Source organism: Sorex araneus, chromosome 10 (assembly GCF_027595985.1).
Source record: "Sorex araneus isolate mSorAra2 chromosome 10, mSorAra2.pri, whole genome shotgun sequence".
Lineage (NCBI taxonomy): Eukaryota > Metazoa > Chordata > Mammalia > Eulipotyphla > Soricidae > Sorex > Sorex araneus.
In genome coordinates this window covers 44,047,062-44,071,132 of record NC_073311.1, presented here as the reverse complement: position 1 = coordinate 44,071,132, position 24,071 = coordinate 44,047,062, and the positions used below count along the sequence as shown (strand labels likewise).

Sequence of the window (24,071 nt, the reverse complement as noted above, 5' to 3'; positions counted from 1 at the left end):
CTTTCTTTCTTTCTTTCTTTCTTTCTTTCTTTCTTCCTTCCTCAACCCTGAATATGGAAAATCTATATCAGGTGTAATTATTTCATTTTCCATTAAAATCCACTTACTAGAACACAAACACCACTGTGAAAACTCTCAAAATGGAATCTCTGGCAGGACCACTGGGCAATTACTCTACACCTTGGTTCTTCTTACCCAGGTCTGCTCTGATTGACCTGGTGCTAATGTAACCGAGTCTGTGGTGCATATTTACCTGGAGGCAAACTGCCATCCTTAGAGCTAATCACCCACTCAGTTATATACAGATCTTCATATACATGGGACTCTTGAGGGAATGAAGGCTGATTCCCAATCTGGCAACTATGTGAAGGTTACTGATAGAGAGAGGAGGGAAATAAAGGGTTTCCACATGGCAGATTTTGAAAGCACGACCTCAGCTTCATCTTTCACAACACCCACCTAGCGGTTCACAATTCTATCTCCCTCTGCCTTATATGGGCTTTATAGCTTTGGGGGACTAGAGGGAGATAGGGGAGGATGGAATTTCCATAATGGAACTAAATTCACATCCTAACTCAAATGCTATTTTACCCTGCCAGCCTTTTTCAACATCTTTTCACCTGATGAAATTTAGAAATGAAAAATGAATATAAACTCAAAGAGTATTGAAATTATCAAGCAGCATGATCAATACACTTACATGTTGCGTAACTATATTGATTAAGCATCAACTCTCTGTTCCCTGCTTTATTTATCATGGTGACTCTAATTTTCACATCACGCCTCCAAACCAATTACATCATTTGTCTTTTTGAGGGGTCAAAACTGTCAATCACCAGTGATATTATTGACTTCGATGAAGAATATTTTAGATTTTGATACATGTCTGTTTTAAAACTAGGCTTTATATATCTGTTTAAAAAGTATCTTGCTTCCCCTGCCCTAAATAGAAGGCATTTCTTTAAAACATATACTATAAAAACTCAATGAATTTTTCAGAATTCAAATTGTTAAAAGCCTGTGAGGTCTGAAAAACAGACCCCAAAGACTTTGAATTTAAGGTCTGCTCTTGTGTTGTTGAAAAGGGAGATTAGCAAGTATTCAAGAGGTTCTGGAAGCCACTAAAATGCTCTTTGGGAAGTTCTAGGTGGGAAAAGATTTTACAACAGAGTCGCTTTGCAGCTGGGGTGATTCTTAATATCTTATCTTCGCCTTTCAGGGGTCCAGCCCTCCATCCTGAACAAGGACTTGGAGGAAAGAATGAGGAACAACCACCTTCCTTAGATTTCCCCCCACAGCATCTTAGTCCCTAAAGATATGTCTCCTTTCTCTCCACACCCAAACCCTCCCTCCTTTTCCTTATTTCTAAAATGAGGAGTTTAGCCATTTCGTGCTCGGAAAGCTTGTTTTCTTTCTGATGTGTAGTATTTTACTTTTAGCATTATTTACCCACAGATTTTCGTTAAATCGACAAAATACTGTTGCTCCTTTCAACATTGGAGATACAATCAGGAAACATCTAAATCCTCAGAAGATTTTCTTTTCTCCAGCCCGTTTTAAAAACTGCAATGAATCTAAAGTCCGCTGGATTTATTTCGAAAGGAACTTCACAAGGAAACGTTAAGTGCAGCTTCAACGTGATTTGAATCCAGAACTTTTCAAAACGCCCATTCCTCATCGAACCTGGAAAATATGGTGCAGTTTCTCTAAAGCCCACTAGAGGGCGCGCACATTTTTTGATTCTTAGAGTAAGTGTGTCTGTGGGGATTGGCCCTGAAATTTGGGATGTCTCCTTTCCCGTTTTCTTGTTTAAATGGGAGCAAGTGTGGTGAGCCCCCACGTTCCCTCCCTACACCAAGCTATCCCCATCCTATTCAATGACTCCTCATCTGCCATTCCGAGGAGTTCTTTTGCTCCCCTAAACCACAACAGTTTCTGTTTTCAGCATTTGCCCTTTTGACGTTTTAGAAGAAATAAGATCCAAGTTTGATGTTGAAAAGAAAGCATTGATTTCTTTGGTGAGCGGATCACTTCTCTCTGTTCAAGTTTTCCCTGGCTGTGGGGAAAAGGCCCCTTGAAGTGTTTTTGGGGCAGATTCTTTGAACTCAAAAGTCTTTCTGAGAAATCAGCTCCCTCCAGCTGATCTTTTGAGTTTACCTTAGTCCCACTTCAAGAACATGTTGTATCTGGAGGGGGTGGGGGCGCCTCCGACAACACTCGGGGTGTCCAGAAGCCACTCCTTGGCCATCCTAAGTCAGCCAGGCTGGATTTTTCAGTGCTTGGGTCCATGTTAGTGCTGGGGGCCACCAGAGGTACTTCAGTGATGCTCAGAGCACCGGCAGGGATGGCCTCGGAGCCTTACGTGGGCTCCAGCCCTTTGAACTGATCTCCCAGGACCCTGTGTGTATTTCTGAGGACAGATTTTTTCATCTCATTTTATATCCTAAGCGGACACATTTTTTAATATATATATCTCACATATCAGAGACTTCACCCAGAGACCTACCCTTGAGGTAAATCATGATCTAGAGAGGACACCTCTAAACAACATTTCCAAAGTTGCCCCCAGCTCATGGAACTTGTCTTTTATTAAGTTCCGAAATCCCCTTATACGTAAATACCTATATTTTTATGTCTTCCCTGGGCTTCCTGCAAATTATGGTTAAATGGCATGGGGGCAGGAAGTCCCCACTGAGATGGGTCTCTGCCGTTGACAGAGGGAAACCCAGGGGACTGAGTGGGGCCAAGTTCCTGTGTGCCTCACCACCCCCCTTGGAAGCTTGCAGGTCTCAATTAGCCTGCTGCTTAAGGAGATAAACACATTTCCCTTTTTTTTTTCTTTCCTTTTTTTTTTAAAGAAAGGTGTCAGAAGTCTTCTGAGGCTGCAGATTTATGCAAGTTTGCTACTCAAGAAGAAGGCTTTAAGGGAGAGTTATTTATATCCCGTAGTCATTGCACATGCAAAAGGTGAAACTGCGAATCTCTGAATTTCCAGGAGTGGATGTTCTCATGATGAGCCACAGCCTTGCAGGTAGCTATTTTGGGGGCCTACAATCCCCATCTCAGAACGGTTAGATTGTTCCAGGCAGGGGAGGACATCATCATTCAGTCATTTTAGAATGACCCTGTTTTCTCGCCCCAGGGACTGTATGACCAGAGATTCAATTTACTCCTTCCTTGGACTCTCTAGTAATAATAGGTGTGCTCATTTCTGTCGCTCCGAAGCAGCTGTAGCCCCCCCCCCCGCCCCACAGCCTCCCTACCCCAGTCATCAGTCAGAAGGCATCATGCATGAAACATGCATGAGACGGAGTGTTGCCCTACTATTTCCATTTGATGTCTGAAATGAGTCAAGGAAAGGAGTCCGCGCCTCTCGAAAGGAGTCCACACTGGGGCTGCCTGTCCCTGCCCAGAAATGCAGACCAGACCATGCCCCACACAGAAATATACAATAACCGCTTCAGGAAATTGCTTTCCCTATTGGAGCCCGCGAGCTCTCATCAGAATGTTTCCACAGCACAGCTGATGAGAATTACGACTCACTGAAATATCAGTTTTCTTTGATTGTGACATAAAAACTGGGACATAAATTAAAACCCAATTATCCTTTAAGGGTAATTGGGGTTATAAAACCAAGAGCCTGTGTGAGTCAGTGTGTGGCTCTCGCTGGAGCAGCGTCTGAGGGGAGACTGTGGGCTCTGCCTTCCCCCCCACTTCAGCCCCACACGCGACATCCAGGGAGATGACTGCCCCCTCTTAGCCGCGCTGGGGAGGGCCAAGGGAGCTCCCCACAACTTGGGTTCCGGCTTTGGGAAAATGCGGGGTGCTTCTGGGACGTCTGGGTGACCACTGACACTTGCTCCTGTGACCCTGGGGAGCCATGTGACCTTCGCCCAAGAAGGGGGCCCAAAGTGTAACAAAAGGGGCAAGAGCCCCCCAACTCCAGCCAGTCCCTGCCCCAGCGGGGAGTTGGGGGCAGCATTCTCCTTCACCATGCTCCACCTGGCAACGTCTACTCAGAAGGCAGAAGGCTGAACTTTCTTTGTACCAGGGACAGGATCCACAAAAGTGCCAGGCCAAAAAAAAAAAAATACACACACACACACACGCATACCATACCACACACAGAACACAAACATAGCACACACACAGAACACAAACATAGCACACACACATTACACACAGACACACCACACATACAAACACACAGACACCAAACATTCTCCACACACATACCACACACACACACACACCAGACACACACCACACACACCATACACATTACACACCACACATACAAACACACAGACAACAAACACACACTCCCCACATATACACACACCACAGACATGCACACACACACACCCCTCCACACACACATACCACACACACACACACACATGCACACACCCCACATGCACACCACACACACTCCCACATCCCCCCCTCACACATCGCACGTACACACCCATACACACCCCATACACATGCACACACCATACACACACACACACACACGCACGCACATATCTGGGAGTAGGAGGGAGGATAAACCACCTTGAAAAAGGAGAATTTCTAATTTCTCCCAAGAAGCCTGGGGATATTGTTTCAAACCAGCAAGCACCCCCACACCTGCAGAGACCGACCTGGCCACCGGCAGCTGAGGCATGTTTGTATAGTTTTCCACCATCCACAGGGACACCTTACCCCTCCCAGGCCCCGCCTCTGCACTCGAATCCAACCCTGATCTATCCTGCCCGCTCCCGTGGTCTGGAATTCCAAGTGTTTCGCTTCCCTGCCTTTCCCAATCTGTCCTGCCCTCCCAGTGCGCACCGCACTGCGCATGTTTAAAAAAAAGAGCACGACCCCCCTCCCCCACGGCAGTGACACAGAGACTGTGTCTCTGTCACTCTGCTGACAGTCCCAGGAGGGCAGCCGGGTGGGGGAGAGCTGCGGGGAGTGGGGCCACCTAGCAGATCCTCAGGAAACCAGGCTGAGGCAGATGCCCCACTGCCACAGCCTCATTCCAGAGTCCTAACTTTGCTTTCTGGAAAATCCACATTGCTGGGAGTCCTGAGCCACCCAGAAGACTTGCGCCCAGCCCCCTCCCAGAGCAAGCCCCGTTTTCCCCCGGGAGAACTCTCACCTCAGCAAACAACTTTCTGGCCCCAGGACAGCCTAAAGATCCTGGGTGGGGGGGAGGGGGGGCGGAGAAGTATGCCTGGAGAGACATGGTAGGTCTGAGGCGGGCTTTGGCAATCTTATTTCCTAATCCTCTTTCTCATTTACCTCCTCGCAACGCCTAAGAGAACTCGGTCCCAACTCTTTCAACAGAGGATCGCCCGTGGAATCTCAAAGCAAAGGCAAGTATCCATTATAGATAGCAAAACAGCTGGTTTGGGCGACACTGCCGGCCACTCACCCAGTTGAGGGATTGGAGTGACATCATAACCCTGGAGAAGGTATTGCCAGCCAGCTGGTGTTATTTAAAATACACACAAAGTGGAGGAGGGAAATGTGCGTGCTTACACACACACACACACACACACACACACACGTTCAAGTTATGCAGAAAAATATGAACAATGGGAAAATAATTTGCCCCTCGGATGCCCTTCCCCTGTGGGGTCTGGGGGTGAAAGGCAGTCTGCTCTAGGAAGGAAGAAAAAGATTTCATTTTATTTTTTCAGTTGGCTTTAGGCTTAGTAAATGTGCACAGAAAAATCATGTGACAGTGTCCAAAAAGGCGTCAGTGCATGTTACCTGCCCCTCTGTGGGTTCAAGGAAACGAAAGCGTTCCCCTCACCTGGCAAATAGGACAAGGGGTCATTCCAGCTCCGTCTTCCGATCTAATTCACCCCAGAAATCACAGGGTTAAAATCCTAAGGTTTGCTGGAGTTGGTCTTTTCTTTGCTACTTTTCCCTTTTTAAAACCTTGCTTTTTCCCTATGATGTAAAATCTGCTGCCCGAGAGCCCCCCAAATAAACTCCTTTAATGCTAGTAAGGTGTGTGGGCAGATGTGTGTGTGTGTGTGTGTGTGTGTGTGTCTGTGTGTGTGTGTGTGGCTGGCTGGCTGGCTGGCTGGTCAGGAGAAAGTTAATCAGAGAACAGATTCTTATATTCTCTGGCAGTATCAGTATTTTAATGTCTGCTAAGCCTGTCACTAACACACATTCTTTTAAGGGAAAAAAATGCTTCTGTGCTCTAGTTTTAAAATGCAAAGGTATGATGTTATTTGTCACCATGCCCAAAAAAGTCCTTACTCGATAACTTTGCCAGAAGAGGGAGAGAGAGAGAAGGCAAATGTTCCCCCAGCTGTTTCCTGTCTACAGTGTCTGTGTTTTGTAGATAAATGTGAGGATTTTCTCTAAATCCCTCTTCTGTTTGCTAAATCTCACTGTCACTGCTAAATTCAGAGCAGATAGAGCCTGCGCAATGGAATAAAGTCCTCAAAATTGAAATGTGACATTGCTCTCCACATCTCCCATCTCTCTGGATTTCTTTTTGCCTCATTATTCCTGCTAACCAATTCATTTCCAGACTTTGCACTTCAGAAGCAATGGGAAAAATCAGCAGTCTTCCAACCCAATTATTTAAGTGCTGCTTTTGTGATTTCTGGAAGGTAAATATTTCTTACTCTTTTAAGTCATTGGGGAATTTTATTTAAATTGTGTATTGTTTGCTTCTGCCTAGGAATGTTATTCACTTTAAAATGTTCATTGTTTAAGAAGTGGGAGTTATTTATAAATTGCTGAATGTGCAATTTTGTGGGATCTGAAGAAATAGCTCCGGGAGATGAATGCCTTTGCATAGATATCTGTATGAGTGAAAACTATTGCAAGGTACTTATGCTAAACCCTCCACTTCTGCAGGCTTCGGGGGGTCATTATAGAAGATTCCTTTAAATCCTATCTATAGTTAAGGGCTAGAGAACATGGATAGGAGCAGTTGGCTTTTTTTTTCTTGCAGGTGCAGATGTTTTATTTTTAAGATCATGTTCCGCTGTGTGTGTGTGTGTGTGTAACTTGTCAGGACTTTTATTATAAGGCATGTCATATAAAAAGAGTTACATTTGGGATGTTATTTAAAGCTTTTAAATATGATCTTTGGAGTTCAGGTCCCGGAACTGTTTGCACTTAAGCCCGGAGAGTGAAAGTTAAAGTGAAGTTTAATTTGCTCTGTTGAAAAAGAATGCGTTGACAACTCTTGCTGACCTTGCATATTCGGCTAATTTAAACAAATGCATACTGTAGACTGAAAGCGGAAACTTTTCAGTAACTGCTTGTCCAACTTTTCTCTTTGGAAGAAGGCTTTCTCCAGCGAAGTTTGGACTCGGAGGCTGGTGCTGTAAAGCTCTGGGGTGGTTTTTTTTTTTCTTCTGGCTTTGTTTTTTTTTTATGCTTGGGGTTGTAAAGTCTCTTTAGGTGAATTTGGCTGCCTGTGTCAACGGACCGGCTTCTTGTTCCTATCTCTGGCTCTTGTTCAAGTTTCCATTTTCAGCAAAATGATATCTTTCAAAACGTGTGTTTTTCCAATTTGCAAGCACTTTCAAGCCACTGTCACTGACTCCTCCGCGCAGTCGCCTGAGGGCTCAGTTCACTAACTTCACTGCCACTGAGGGCAACATTCTTTTCTCTGCTTTCAAGCACTCCACTGCTAGCACTTTTCCTAGACAAGTAAGTGGCTTGGGAGTTACGGAATCAGCTTTGTGAGACACCTGATTCTGCTGCCTTTGAGATGCCAAGGCAGAGTGCTGGAGACCTTGGCTTCTCAAAGAAATGTGTGTGGATCTCAATGAGTGGGTGTATCTGTGCCTAGGGACACCCACACTTTAAGTGACACACATGGACACGCGTGCACATCTACGTATATTTGAGCATATGTATATGTGTGTTTGCATATATGTGTATATATGTTTATATGTGTTTATTCATGTTACTATGGTATAGCAACTGGGATTTTTGTTTCTCTGTTTAGATGCTCCTTAGAGGCTGTTGAGCGTGATCTTTGCAACTAATTAGAAATTTGAAAAGGTGCCCAGAGGAACTTTTCAAGCTGCTTGTGCTGAACCTTTTAGGAAAGCTTACTTTGTTGCCGCTCAAGCCTGTGCTCAGAGCAGGAAATAGTTTGAAGGAGCTGTGTGGTCCTTCCAATGGGATTCTAGGGAAAGAATCCTGTCTACAGAAAGAACTAGTGAACGGAATGAGCTCTGAGTCTCCTGGTATTTCCCAAGGCTTGAGGCAGTGGGAGGAGAGTAAGGGGAAGGATTGGAGCTTAGGTCTTGGCTCCTGGTGATCACACTAAGTACAGTGGGGAATTCAAGGCAGGGCGGGAAGGGGGGTGATGAGGAAGGGGGGGCTGAGGGGGGGAGGGAGATGGACTCAAATACCAGCTGTGCAATTTGTTCATTGTCTGAATGGACAAAAGGCAGTGACAAGCCTACAGCACACCTGCTGGGTGTCCACATGTAACTAGATGCTCAAACAAACCCCACCCACAAAGCAGCACATGTTTTTAAGTCCTTGGTTTGCTGTTCACACAGCCTCATCATACCCACCCCGACCCGTTGTTAAAGATCCGGGAAACCCCAAAATGGGTACACCTAAAGTGAGTATTTTCTTTTTCAGTGACTATTGCCCTCAGTTTTTGCTGGGCATTTGTAATATAGCTCAGACCTCTGGATTCAGTTGTTCTTCATTTATTTGTGATCAAAAAGACAGGTCTTTGTGATTTTGGATTCCTGGATGATTTTTTCAGTGACGAATGCTCGGATTTTTTTCATTTTTAGCTCATTCTGGCTCTTCCTGCCTTTCTTCCTATTATACCCTCCCCCCTGCTGCCTTCGTTCCTTCTGTGTCTTGCAAAATAAGAGGCCCTGGAAATGATGAACATATGGGGCCACTTGTTTTAGACTTTCAACTCCTCAACAAGTTCATTATTGTTTTCTTTTCGGGAACATAATGTGATCGATTCTCTGGTGTACTGGACTGTTCTCTGAACTGAAGAAAAAAAGGCACTGTGGAGGTTCTATTTGTCCTAGAACTATAAGAGCTGATACTTATCTGACAATATAACTGAGGGTGGTGGAATAAAAGAGAAAAAACGAGAGAAAAAAAAACGAGAAAAGAAAAATCTATTTAAAAATCAATTTTAATATTTTAAATGCTAGAGATTCATATTGCTGGGCTTAAATGTGTAACATTAGACAAAACTATTAAAATCTAGCATAGAGATTTAATGAAGAGCTCAGCTCACTAAAGTTAATAAGTAGCTCTTACTCTGGATTTCTCTATGGAAGAACTTGTGAGCATCTACAATGGCAGGTGCTTAACCAGTGTTACTCTAAACACAATAAAGGAAGGGATGGAGAAAGAATGACTAGAATAGTGTATGTCCTAACCCTGGCTCCTTGCCAGAGCATGGATATATGTTCAGAGAAATCAATTTTTTTTCTTTTGAAAGAAGAAAAATGAAGTGGGATTTTGCTGAGTTTTCTATTGGACCCCCCTCCATTTTTTCTAAAGATGTGTGGTAGGGTTGGCATTTAAGCAACCACACATTTTATTGACTAGAGAATATGAACTCTGGGTGATAGCATGCTAAAAAGCAGGGAGCATTCCTGGTGGCTTTGACTCAGGAAAACAGGAGGGATTCTACGTGGAGGTTCTACTGGGAAAGAAGAAAAATGCTCAGGGACACTGTCACCACTCCTTCTGTCCTATGCCTATTATTTATGATGATTTGCAAACAGAGGGGCTTGTTGTCTTTGACTGTTTTGCAAGTATTAAATAATATTTACATTGTGCTAACAAAAGCCAGGGGTTTAGGATCTTTTTTTTCCCAATAACTGAGCAGAAGTCTAACCACAGACATGGAAATCTTAATGAGAATGATGCAGCCAACTTTGCCATAGATGCTGAACCATGATGCTGAGAGTTTACAGAGTTAGGAAGGAGGAGAGTCAGAAAATGAATTACCAAATATGTTTCTCCAAAAGTGATGGGTTGAATGGATCTGCCACTGCAGGGAGGTCCTCTAAAGCTTTTTATTTTATGACAGCTTCCTAGCATTACTTTGTGTTCCTTTTAATAGAGTGCTTTGCTTTGCATCCTGCTAGCGACTCAATGCTGCTAAAAGTCGATGCATCTGAGTTAGTGGAGCATCTCATCTTGGGAGGCTTCCTGGAAGAAGCACCATAAAAAGAAATATCCTCTAAGCATTGTTTCTGTTGTACTAGAATAAGGACTTGAAACCTTGAAGCCCCCCGGCCCCCTTTAAGCAGTGGTAGTGGTAGGAGTTTATTTGGCTGTTCTTATAATAAGGAAGTCTCTATACAAGATAAAATTTGGGTTCCTGTGTGATTGGGGGTGGGAGGAGGCAGGTCTTTCTGTGGGATTTGAATTCAGTTCACAGGAGGCACTCTCATCACCTGTTGATCTGAATGGCTTGATCTGAGAGGTTTCAGAGTGCAGAAAGAACCGGGTCTGCTTAGCAGAGCCCATTCCATTCCTAAAGCTTCACATACCCCAATTGCTGGGTTTAGTTTTATGTTCTTGACTTTTTTTTTTTTTTGCTCTACTTGTGGTTATGTTAACTGTTGGGGTGTTTTTGTGTCTTTTTCTGCACTTTTGTCCCATTTGTTCTTCTATTTCATCCTCATGAATTAAAAAGCAAATCTGGAACGCCATGGAGTATTTTCACAAGCCCTAGTTTAGCCACAGTATATTCCTTTTCATCAGTAAGTGAAGAATGATGTCCTGCTTCATTTGATATTCTGGTCAATAATGAATGCATATGTCATCTGGAAATGGCCAATCTTTAGAAAATGTAAATGAATAGGATACATTGGGTCCCAATTCTGGCCTGAGCACCTGTGATCATTCCAAAAGTTTTCCAGGTTCTCTGCATGGTTCAAGAGTCACTCTGTTCCCCCTCCAGAGAAAATGTCCATAGTGAGTCTGGTTCACGGAATTGTAATAAGGACCCATGAAGAAGGAGCGTGAGAAGGACTTCTCAAGGTTCCTCATCTATACTGAGGTCAACATATGCTCAGTCTATGACACCTTATGATCTCCTCTGCCCCAGCTGTGCTCTGATTGATGACAGTCATGGAAGGCTGGACTGAGTGTGCCAGAGACTCCTCCCCGCTGCAAGACCCTGGGGGAAAGCTGACTCTCCCTCTTTTTTTATTTTGGCAGGTAAAGATGCACATCAAGCCCTCCTCGAATCTCTTCTACCTGATCCTGTGCTTGCTCACCTTCACCAGCTCTGCCTCTGCTGGACCAGAGACACTCTGCGGGGCCGAGCTGGTGGATGCTCTTCAGTTCGTGTGTGGCGACAGGGGCTTTTATTTCAGTAAGTTGCCCTATCCCTCGCGGCTCCTGTGGCTTTGCAGCCACGGGGAGAAAAGTGTGAGTAACTGAATGACGGCTCATGCCTGCCTGGCAGCTGTCCTCCGCCCCTGAACTTCCTCACCTTCCAGGAGCTGGATGGTTTCAGATGAGGTCTGGCAGGCTTGGCAAATTTAGGATAAAACTTTCCTCCTTAGCACTTCGTGTTTGAAGTCCTTCCTGCTGAGTTTCCTCACCACAATTTTGCTTAACCCGCCCTGCCCTTTTCCATTCCTTTCCAGTGAAAGGGCAGAACAAAATGACAGCAGGTGGGAAAAGGGGCTTTTTTTGGGGAGAAGGGTCAGAGGTAGGGTACCTAGGTTCATATAGACTCACGGAGACCTATTAGGGTGGTTTTAAGCAGAGGTGATTTGGAGCATAAGAGAAAGGTCTGATAGGAACTTGGGAGAAGAAGGAAGGGATCATCATCCCAGATGTCCCTGAAGTATGAAATCACCAGGAACTCCTCTCAGAGGCATGTTTGCACCTACTCAGGCTTTCTCTAAACTGCAATGCCTTATTAAGATGCCCTCTATGCTAATCGACCTTGATATTTTTTTGTTGTTATTGCTTTCCTCCTCTGGGGCTTTCCTGTGATACCTCCATCTGGAAGAGGGTTTCTGACAAATGCAGGGTCACTTGCCCTCTAAGTAGGTCTCTGGTGATTAAAAAGTCTCCAGTCAATAAAAATGTAGACAGAGCGGAGGCTTGCAAATAATGAGCACAAACAAAAGCCAATATTGCCCAAGGGGAAATGATCACTTACAGCATCCACCTCAGAGTTCTCTATCTCCTCAAAGGTATTACAGGAGAGAGACAGATTGAAAACCGGATGCTCATTCTGTAGAATTCTTTGGAATTTCTGAGAGTTCCAGGAAACTGATGCTCAGGACTTTGGTGAGCATGAATCATTCTTAGAGGTTCACATTGTTTAAGTGCAGACAGCTTACCTGTTACCCACTCAGCCTTGAATAGCGTCTGGATGACTCACACACTTCAAGTATCTTTCCTCTTCCTCCCAGGGAACTTGGTCTGTGTGTGTGTGTGTGTGTGTGTGTGTGTGTGTGTGTGTGTGTGTGAGTGACTGGGGGGGTGGGGGTGGGGGGGTCTGTGCTGAACCAGAATGCAAAGGCAGAAAGACAGGATTTGAGGAAATAGCTTTTAAATAACTAGTGACAGAGAACGATCCACACTTTCTAAGATTTGAGTGGGCAGTTTCTCCTTTTAATTCCAGCCAAGGTAATCCAGTGCCATTCTCAGTTGCAAAGCAAATGAACGAAGACATGGGGTGAGTGCTTTTCAAATAGAAATCTTGTTTTACCTTTAAAATGTTCCATGGAAGGTGAATGTGTCACTTCAGTCTCACTCAGAAATGGGTTGTCAGTATTCTTTACTTTCTTGATACTGATTCAGAAAATGGATATGTGGAACATAATTTTTAAAAAAGGAAAAAAGAGTCCAAGAGAATTTTAATCCTTAAAAGTCCATTCATATGACTTCCTTGACCCGTTTCATTAAGTGATTGACAAGCTTGCCGTGTCTTCTACTATGTATCAAGCTGAATTGTCTCATTTAATGTAACATGTTATGATGGGACAAGGCAGACTACATCCATGCACAGTGTCATGGATACAGGACCCTTCTGTTCCTGAGCCTTTATATTTAATAATATATGAAAACGAGATGCAAAGTGAGAACGGAAAGAATGGTTTGGTCCCATGGATCAAGAGAGTTAATACAGAGGTGAAGGTGCTTCCTTGCTTTGCATGAGATCAGTCCTGGTTGGATCTATAGCGCTGATCCCCCGGAGTACCGCCAGGGGTCACTCCTGAGCACAGAGCAAGGAATAGCCCCTAAACCCCACCAGGTGTGGCCCAACTCCACCCCCCCACCCCTATTTTTTAAATTTAAATTTAAAACAAGAAGATAGATTCAGTCACAGGTAAGTATATGTGGCTCTAGACACTTAGAAATATACATATCAAATGTAATGAAAACCAATTTCAAGGCACTAAAGGATTGTTTCATTCTGTTGCTCTAATTCTAGCAAAATTGTGTATTCTACCTTAATATCTTGAAAGTGTCATGTTATATAAGGCAACTCTTGATGTGCAGACTGTGACTTCGGACAGAAAATGGCCTTTTTAAACTATGCATTATTCTTGTTTGTTACTGAGATCTATGTTTTATAAATTCTGCCTTATTCTGTGACTTATTTGTTCTTAATGTGGCATAGACTTTCATGTGCAACAGTATTCTTGTCCATTTTATAGCCAGCTAAACAATCATTTTTCACCTCCTCCCCCCAAATTTCTAGCTCTTTCAAACTCTTCCTTTTGAAAGATTAATGAAAAAGCTGCTGTGTGTCTGACTCTATGCATGAATGAGATATCTAGAAGTGAATGAGAAATTGACTTTTGCCTCCAAAGAACTCAAAATTTAGTTGGAAGATTAAAATTTTCATTACCAAATATCATAAGATTTTAAAAAACTAATAATGAGAGAGGGGCCAGAGTGATAGTACAGCAGATAGCGTGCTTGTATTCATTCCCAGCATCATATATGGTCCCCAGGGTACTGCCAGGAGTAATCCCTGAGTGTAGAGCTAGGAGAAAGCCCTGGGCATTGCCCATTGTGACCCCCAAGCAAAACAAAACAAAATAATCATGGGAGAATAGGTTATAGTCATTTATGCATTTCCTAAATATTTCATCCCATTTTTAAAATTACCTATCAGCATCTATCCTAACAATAGTCAGTCAAAAGCCATATTTACTTACCAGTGATTCACAGTATTCAGTCCTAGGCTGGGCTGATATAGTAACAGCTCATATTCGATGGTTGATGAGATTAAATAGAATGGAAACCATTTGAATAAGATAGAATTACTTGTTTGGAACCTTAGTCTTCAGAACCACTCAGGCTTTGGTTTATCAAGTACTTTTGTGCAATTCTTCTCACATTCCGTCAGCTCTTTGATAAAACTGAGTTTTTTTAAAACTGAATATAATATATACTAATAAATACCTAGAAGCTGCATTTTTGCCTTCCCCAGGCTACAAAGATGATCTGTTTTGTGTCTGAGCCAATTATTCTTATAGGCATTAACTGTTGTCAACAAATTTTATTGAGTTTCCTTTCTGTCTCCTGAGATTTACTGTGTGTGGAAATGTCAGCTTTCGGCATTGAAAGTCTTTGAAACTTTTATTAGAGGAAAATGGTCTTACCTACCTCTATCCCCTGTCAATTGACTCATTATTGTTTTTACTTTATTTTCAAAGTTTGTGATTTGCCTTTTATATTTTAAGCCATTTCAAATCTACTTTGAAAGCTTAGATTTTTTTTTAAAGTAGTGGAAGGCAGTTTCTGCCTTATTCTGAAATCTAGGCATCTGGAAATAAAAAAAAAAAGTCTCCAGACCTATATTTTTGTCTGGACAAAAGTGCTTAACAAGAAGACATATTTTCAACCTTCTTAGGGACAGTAGAGCTGTCCAATACAACAATATCTAATGGAAATCTTCAGAATAAAGTTTTTGTAATGCTCTCTTTGCATTAAATGACCCAATGTTATCACAGGCTTTTATTTCTCTCCAATTTATACAAAAGCACAGTGAAAGAAAACTTCTCAAATGTTTTGTGAACATCTTCCCAGGGTAAATAGAACAGTTTTTCTATAATTAATGTTGCTTCCACAGGCATTTAATGAAATTACATTTCAATGAAGAGCTAATCATTAATTCTGCCCTATGCCTTGGAGGGAGGGGTAGAACCTATAAAACCTGATTTGAGCATAAATCTTCCTTCAAGAAAAATGGCAGTCTGGTAGAGGTGGTAGGTAAATTTGGAAAAATCTTTTGCCAACCTGAAATAGCTCTCTTAGAGAGCAGCTTATTTTATTTATTTATTTTTTATTGAATCACAGTGAGATAAATGTTATTTTCAGTGAAACAAGCAAAAGGGAAAGAGTTTGAAGTGAAATAGAAGCTAAGCTTGCTCAAGACCCAATTTTTGACAGCCTTGGTGATTAAGCATTTTAACATGTGCTTTAGGGGCTTGTGGAGTTTCTCTCCTTAGAGATTCTTTAAAAGTGGATGAAAAATCAACCGTTTGGGATGGTTTCAATTTAGAACTACCCAAAAAAAGTGAGTTTCTAGGGTTCTTTTTAGTTTTTAAGAGTCTATAAAATGTCCCTTAAATAAACTGTATATGCTTTACCTAGGAGGTCTGGGAAAAGGGAGAAGTAAATCAATTAAAGAAGAAAGTTGGATACCCTTTGGGCTATTCTGAATTTATAGCTTTTGTAAAACATAGATCCAATGCATAGTTATTAAAGGCGGCCTGGTATTTTTTTTTTAAAAGGCATCCTCCATGTGTTGAGGCATGCTGTTTTATAAAGAGTTTAAGTCGAACATTCCAATAAATTTCATTGCTAGTGATTGCAACAACCTTCCTATATCTAAGTTATTACGTTATTGCAAACTCTTTTATTTGAAATATAGTGCTCAGAAAACAGCTTCCACACTGTCATTCATTAGATCTACAATTTTGGCAGGCATTTAAATTTCCTGGGCTAAAGTGTCCTTGTCTATAAAACAAGAGAATTTTGTTAAAGTAAATGACCTCTTCTAACTTTTATAGATTGTGTTGTAATTAACAAGGATTTTGTGCTATTCAAGTACAAGGAACCTTGGATTAAAGTAGTTACCAAAGGAAGTTTAAATCTTTTTATCTTCTTTACATAGCTTCTGTTCCTTTCCCAAGATGGGATATTCCATCTATTTAAAGAAAAAGAAGAGAGCATCTTTGTTTTGTTTTGTTTTGAGTTGGGTTCCAAGTACCCTTGGGATTGACTAGAAGCTCAACCATGACCAAATGCAAACAGGTCATCCAACCAAAGACATACATAACTCCTGAAAAGAGATTGTTATTTTTCCTTGCTGAGAAGGACTCACTGATAGTTCACCTCTTTACATTTGCCTTTCTCTTGAAATTGAGAACAAGTGAATATGTCAATTTTTGGATTTCCTATATTAAATTAGAGCAGCAAAGTAAAAGTCTTTTGATTTCTAAACCAAGACAAAAATCTTTCACCATCCAACTTATATGGACTTTTCAATCAAAGGAGAGTTTTATTTCAGAACACTTAAGATTCACTCATCCACAATTTGCATTGCTCTGAGTGGGATTAGATTTGATTCGGGTCATTTGCATTTCTTGGCTTGATACCCTGTAGACCGCCAACCATGTACTTGTGTGACAGCTGGTGGAAATTAAGGGTACCGTCTATGGCTATGGGAAAGCTTTTCTCTTTGAAATGAATTAGTACATGTGGGATTTGACCTTATGATCCCTGTCTTATTAGCACCACTAAATTAATAGGCCACAGATATTCTTAAAGGAAAACAAAGAGTTCTTGTGCTGACCCTAAAGGAGTGCTACTACTCTTAAACATGCCCAAGAGAACCAGTCTCTGCCACCAAAGCACAGACCAGTGTGTACTAGGAACGTAATGGTCTCTGTGCACAATTAGAAAATAATTTGAATTTTTCTAACATTTGAATATTCCAAGTTGACCTCCTCCTGATAAATAATTATTAAAAATAAAAACAAGAAAGCAAAAAAGTTTAGACCAAGAACATGTTCTCTACTGCTAAGAATCTGGGTTTTTAAATCCCAGCTCTGGAACTTACTTGGTGGGTGGCCTTGGGCAAGTTAGCCATCCTCTTGTTCCTTAGTTTATTCATGTAAAAATGGTACTTTCCTAAGAAAGTGGTGATATGAATAAATGAGTTGCTATGTTCGAACATGATCATTTAGGATCCTGCCTAGCATAGAACTTCATATAGATGTTACCTTCTGTATTTAACAATCTCTTCGAGGTTAAGGTATCTGAGTATAGTAACTAGTGTTATACCTGTTTTCTTTCCCTAGAGAGAGCTGATAAAATTTGTTCATAGTAATAGCTATCATGTACTAATATCCGTAATACGACATCTTGGCTTTGTCTTATATTTTTATTTCTTTTAAATCCAGTTGTGTCAGCTGCCTTACTTTGTCTTTTATCTAATCACGGAGGACAAAGATTTGGACAAATGTGATATGTGGGACCTTGAGATCATATGGCTAGTTCTAGGACCCAGAATCAAACTCTAGCTCCTTTGTTTCAAAGCATGTTCATAGCTTTTTTGTTTCTAAGAAGCGTGTTCATTTGACCACTCATATTGTCTAGAGGCTCAAAGAGTAGTAATATAGTGAGATACTTCCTCAGTTTCCCTCTTCTGAGATAAGTATCAGAAATCTTTGGGTGACACATTTAATTCTGAACACTTCTTTGAAAGGAGATAAAAGAGATGAGACAGAGAGAAATAGAGAGAGAGGCCCTTATACTTTACTTCCTAGAAAAAGTCCACAAAAAAAAAAACACTTTTACTTAGGGTTATAAGGACAGTCTTCTTGATTCAAGACTACTATTTAAGAACCTTCAAAGACAGTTTCTTGAACCCCATTCAGATAGAACAACGAAGCACACCCACTCCCTTCTTTCACAACTTTAAGTTTTGTTCTTTCTCCACCAGCAAAAAACAACGCTTCATTTCTTATAGCAACCAGAACTAGTGTTGAGTTTTCTCAAAGACCCACTGAGGAAGAGAAGTATGTTTGGGCCCAGGATTTTGCAATGGGGCCTATGAGAGAGAAAGAAAGAGAGTGGTCACAAAGTACCATACGCCAGAGAGTGAGCCAAGCAGGAAGAGAGGTCCCAGCTCAGCCATGAAGGGAGCAATAACTAGTGATTAGGTACTAGCACCTCCACCTCTAGGGGAAACTCTGAATCACTTACTTGAAAATCATTTCGGAAAGTCTCTTATCTTCAGCAACCAGTAGGGTAGACATTTTGTAGCTCGAAGAGATTTGCAGTCTTCTTTCAACTCTCAGGGTTTTCACGAATTTTGTCTAGAGCAAGGCTTCAGAAACGTTTTCCATTCATGACCCATCTTTACCCAAGAAATTTTAATGCAACCCAGGTATAGGCATACAAATTTAAAAAACATAATGACAGTAAGTTATAAATTAATTTTTAAACTAATTTTTTTCATGATCAAGGGTCACAACTCACAGATTGAGAAGGTCAGGGTGTTGAAAATCATGTATCATGACAAGATTTTTCAGGGCCTCATCCTGTGAGGAACCAATTTCATTTTGAGGGTATCCCTTCCCGTTTCACAGCTCATCCTAAAGAATTAGACACTGATGCCAGGCACAGGGTTTGTCCCATGGAAAGTTCTGATTGCTTGTGACCATGGACTTCCCTTCTTATTTATTTAGCGTTTTTGTAAAAAAAAAAAAAAAAAAAAGGTTGGGATTTTGTTGTTGTTGTTTTTGTTTTGTTTGAGTTGCTGCCCTGGCAGAGTTTCATCTCGCACCTATGTGTGAAACACCAACAAGCTCTTACATCACAAAGAATTTCTTTGGTTGCTGTCAAAGTTCAAATCCCCAGGCCTTATTAGCTGTTAGACTAACGAGATGACAACACAACATTTTGTTGGTCTCTATCTACACACAAGATCGTGTTTTAAATATAGGAAAGAGCTGTTATTTGACATGCCATTCCTTAACTGCACTAAGTTCTATGCCTATTTAATGCATTGTTTAGTCTCACATTGGCTAAAGTCACTTAAAGAAGCACTTGGCAAGTTCTGGCTTTTCATTCTTGGCATGGCTGCCCCTCTCTCTTACTTTTTCACTGAACCTCAAATACCAAGAAAAATCCTCCAGTTACTTTATTGCTGGCACATTGCTTTCTGCAGTTAGCCAGGACTTTTGCACGTGGCCTCTCTACGTCTTTTTTCCTAAGGTAATTAATGGCTTTGCAATATTTGATCAGTAGCAGCACAGACACAAAGAGAAATTGTGCAACCAGCAGAGACCACACAGTCTTTTAGATTGAAACCTTTTGCATTAAATGCTCAGGCTTTCTCCAGGGATAAAGCCAGGCAAGGAAAGGGGCAAGAGGATAGGCAGGGGGCTGGGGGGGAGGCAAGGGGAGAAACCAAGTGAAGCCCTCAGGAAGACACCTAAGAACCTGCTTACTAAGACTCCCTGGTTCCCATGCTCCCCTGGGCAAGATGCCTAAGTTTTCAAAGGAAGTAAAATTATGGATGTTTCCAATGAGCAAGGGAAACAGTCTACTCGGACCCTAGGACTGAAACTTAGAAGAAACATGTTCCAGTTCACAGTGCTAATGAGAGACAGAAAGGAAAAAGGGATGCGGTTGATTTCAGGTTCTGGGTCTAGTGAAACCTGCTTTCCTGAGCAGCAAGGAGACATATCCATGTCAGTGTTACCTTATAACTTTAAGTGACCAGAATGACCTCCAGTTAAGTTGACCTAAAAGCATATAGATCTTGGTGGCTCTTTAATTCAATAAACTCACCTGAGATTGAAGTTCACACTTTTGTTCCCTTGCTATAGAAATTTGTACAAAGTACTTTCTTGCCTGTTCTCTGCACAATACTCAGAGTTATCAATTGTACTTTGCATATTCCCAGTCTGCTGAAGGCCATCATTTTGACTATTATCATATATTATATTATCCTGGTTCTTCGGTCACACTCTCCAATGTCAACTTGGGTAAGAACTGCTTTGGAGTGACTTAGCAATGTTGTATTCCTGGAAAACTAGAAATAATCTGACTAACTGTTGGTTCCGGGGGCTTCTCTCATGGCACCGAGCCAATAGAAATTTATGCCTGATTTGTAAGTTTTTGCAGATTCCAACCAAATATTCTATGGACCTCACTGGATTTTCTTCTTTCTTCTATGATACGTTTAAAGATCTAGAAAAGCTACTGGGGTCTGGGGGGATGAAACTTTGAAAATGTGTTTATGGTAGATTCAATCCAGTGAATATGGCTGGGAAGAGAGCAATACCTCTGTGCCATTTGCCCTGATGAAATGGGTCTTTCATCAGAGGCAAATGATTAAGAAAGTCTGCACTGAGCCAACTCTGATGTAGCCAAATCCCGATGATATATGAAACTGGGGGAAGGAGCACCAGGAGTTAAAAGTTTTGAATTAAACTGCTTTTGGGACATGGTCAGCCTCTTCTATTCTCCTTGCTCCCTGTCTGCAGCCCCTGTGTGAGACCAAGTGACCGGTTTTTAAAGCCTTCATCCTCTCAACCTTTCCCGATCCCTGAAACTAACCTGTTACTGGCAATGCCACTAGCATCAGTGTTTCTCAATCTCAGCACCATTGACCTTTTACGGCAGGCAATGTATTCCTGGTAGTGGCGGTTCTCCTGTGCCTTATAGAATGTTTTTGTTGTATGTTTTGGCTTCTATCCTCTGAATCCTCTGAAATAAGGGAAATTTCTGATTTCCCTTATTCTTCAAGATAGTAAAGAACTGTCAGGCATTGCTAGGCATTACTTGGGGTAGGGATAATAAAAGTTCACCTTAGTAGTTGAGAATTGATAAATTTAAGACTACAAAAATGATTAAATAAATGAGAAGCCATGAATGAAAGCAAGACATGAACTATTCACTCAGTCCGTAGACAAGCAGAAATCTATGATCACTGCCGTGACAGAGTCACTTTGAAAACTATTTTCTGAGGAAAAAATGTTTTTCCTAGAGGTCATAGTAAAAGCGATTTGGGGTAAATCCTTTTCACCTTATAGCTATGGAAATAGCATTTATTTTAGTAGCAGCAGTAAGGAAAAGCATAAATGGGGTAGCACAAAATTGTTATGTTGGATGTGTGATTGCCACTACTCAGTGCAAATGAAAAAGAGATCAGTTGCCTTCAGCCTCAGATTTGTAGTGCCTCCCTTCAGGGCCATACAACAAATAAGCTCTCAGTTCTTCACAAGTGAAAAAACCTGTTTCAGAGTTCATGGACACAAATGTACTCCTTCCTTCTTGTATCTTTTCATTTTGTGGATCATCAGTCTTTTTATTGCCCAGACACAAGTCCTAAGGAGAAGATCAATGGAGATGACTTTGGAAAACGAACATTCCACTCTGGGTCCCACCCAGCTCTCTTTATAGCTCTGTGGCTTTGGAGAAATCACTTGCTACCCTTGGGTCTTATATTCCTATTCCTCATTGGTAAAAACGGGAAGAAAACTATCATCTCTCAGTGTTATTTTGAGGATCACTTTAGACGTATTTTGGGAAGCACAAAATATATTCCTAGTAATTTATTGAATGGTTTATTTTGTCTTGTCCCTCTTATCACGGCCCGCATATTAGTTCAATGGTTCAACTTTATTCATTTATGATGTTATCTGTAAATTCAATTATGATATAGAAAAATTAAATAGACAGTATGTCTTCTCACCCTTACTAATGAAAAAGAAAAGTATGCTGGTGTCTTCTATTCGCTTATCACCTTGCATTTTGACTACCTAAGTGTTAAAGAAGAGATCTTTAGAATGTTTTCTTAATATTGCTATTTATTTCCTCATCAGAGGAAGCAGAAAAACAGCTGGACCTATCATTTTACCACACTGAGCTTTCTTAAGGAGTTTCTACAAAGTGGCAAGGTAGACTAAGGTATCACACACTGGTAAAAGATTTTTATTTTCCCAAGTCAGCTTAGGAAAGACTTTCAGACTAAGTAAGAAATGGCTTAACCTCAAAAGGCAGAGTTCAGTATGTGAATGTAACTCACCAATCAGAAAGAAATGTCTTTGCACTCTCAAACTACCTAGCTAAACTACTTCCAGTCTGACTTTTTATTGATTTGATTTTTGTTTTGTTTTATTTACTTATCTAATTTTATTGATTCACCTTGAGATATAGTTACTAGCTTACATGTTTGGAAGCTAGTATCAATCTCACAATGATCAAACACCCATCCTTCCACCAGTGCACATTCCCCACCACCAATATCCCCCAGTATACCCCCACCCTTCCCACCCTCCCACTGCCCCCATAACAGACAATATTCCCCATACTCTCTACTTTAGGGCATTATGGTTTGCAATGCAGATACTGGGAGGTTATCATGTATTATTTTGTTTTAAAACATCTTAATGAAAAAAAACTGTTTCATCAGTTATAGACTAGAGAGCACATGGCTCTTATAGCCCAGAGATTTCACGTACAACAGCAACCAGAAACACAATTTGACATAACAGAGACATCTCTGAGCCACACAATCAAACATTGGTTACTTCTGCTATAAATTTTCTCCTCTCCAATTTGAACACTTTGATGAAAAAAAAGAGTAAGTTTGAAAGTATTTTTATGTCCTCCACAACATCCCAGTAGTGGACTATGAATTAAACTCATTGATTTAGTTAATGTTGAAAAAGTCATGGCAAAGCAATTTTTTTAAATAATGATCAGAATGTGACCCCTGACTTTTCATTTAACATAGCTTCTTCTGCCTTTAAGCTCAGGTATTAGATTGAAGGTTGAAAAGGAAGAAGAAAGACGTGTATTTAAGACGTCACTTTTTGGGAACCCTCTTCACTGTTACCAAGGGAAAATTTTTAGCTCAATATTAAGCTAATTCTAGTCAAAGGAGAGTTTTTGAAGGCTGTCATCAGAGTCCTCACAAAGATTCCACCTATGGAAATAGCTTTGGTGACAAAACCTGGGTCAATTTCTCTCTCTTTTTTCATTGGAGACATTTACACTAAAAGGAGTGATGGTAAACTTAGGACACCATATAGGAAAGTGTGGAACAAATTTAATCTTGACAGTTATGCTCCAAGTTATGTACCAACCCTCAAAGCATACTGTAGGCAGTATCTATTTCCTCAAGTATAAGGGGTCCAATTACTCTGTCTTCACCAAATGAAGGAAGTGAGATAGAGAAAGAATATAATGTATTTGAAATCACTGGACATGCTGGTGGCCATTCCATCACTTCACTCTCAGAATAGGTCTCTTCTTGCACCTGGACGCTTTGAACTGAACTTTTATAAGCTCAGCTCAGTCCATAACTCAGAGTGAACTGCCAGACAATATTCTAGTAGCTCATTAAATCAGACTTTGAAAAGGCACCCCCTTAACCGTTCTTTGCAATTTCAGCCATGCATATGAAATTTTCTTAGCCCAAGTATGGTAAGCCTGACTAGTTCTGTGGCTCTTCCTACATCTTAGTGGTTGAATGAATCAAAAGCTTCTATTAAAAAAAAAAAAGCAAAAGTCTATTGCTTTTTTGAAGGCAATTTTAAATAGTGTAATATTTTCAAATTTTGTGTTGTTTAACTCAGAAAATGCCCCAAACAAAAGGTATTGTCAATGCATTATTTCTGTTTCCACATATTTCCACACACTAGTCGTCCATGAAGGTCTTCCATGAAGAAGCTTAAGTTTTCCTAAATATTTTGAGTTTAATATTTCTTTCCACCAAAGTTTCCAGTCATTCACAGACATATTTAGTTTGGCAGAAGGTGGTGGTGATTCATGGAATGAAGAAATTTGAAAGCAAAGCTACTGAAAATGGATATAATTTATTCCGGGGCATAATTTAGGAGTGAGAAATTGATAATTTGTTTAATTTTTCCTGGTTTCATCAACTGCCATCCTGCCAAATATTTGTTCTGTATGAATGCTTTATTATTTCTGAAACATAACAAATTTTAGCTACAACTAATATCAAATTTGGTTCATTTTTTTCACTGTTTTTGACTCTATACCCTCAATCAATGGTTATTGAATGA

At 41.0% G+C, this 24,071-nt stretch overlaps 1 protein-coding gene across 3 annotated transcripts in view; it reads left to right on the top strand.

The window, feature by feature from the left end:
* The first annotated feature begins 6,457 nt into the window (after nucleotides 1-6,457).
* Nucleotides 6,458-24,071, top strand: part of IGF1 (insulin like growth factor 1) — a 78,436-nt gene continuing 60,822 nt past the window's right edge. For all 3 annotated transcript variants that reach the window (XM_004602777.2, XM_012936127.2, XM_004602776.2), the window contains exons 1-2: nucleotides 6,458-6,623; nucleotides 11,200-11,356. In XM_004602777.2, the coding sequence (XP_004602834.2) occupies nucleotides 6,561-6,623; nucleotides 11,200-11,356 (220 nt within the window). In that variant the 5' untranslated portion in view covers nucleotides 6,458-6,560. The remainder of the gene's footprint in view (nucleotides 6,624-11,199; nucleotides 11,357-24,071) is intronic.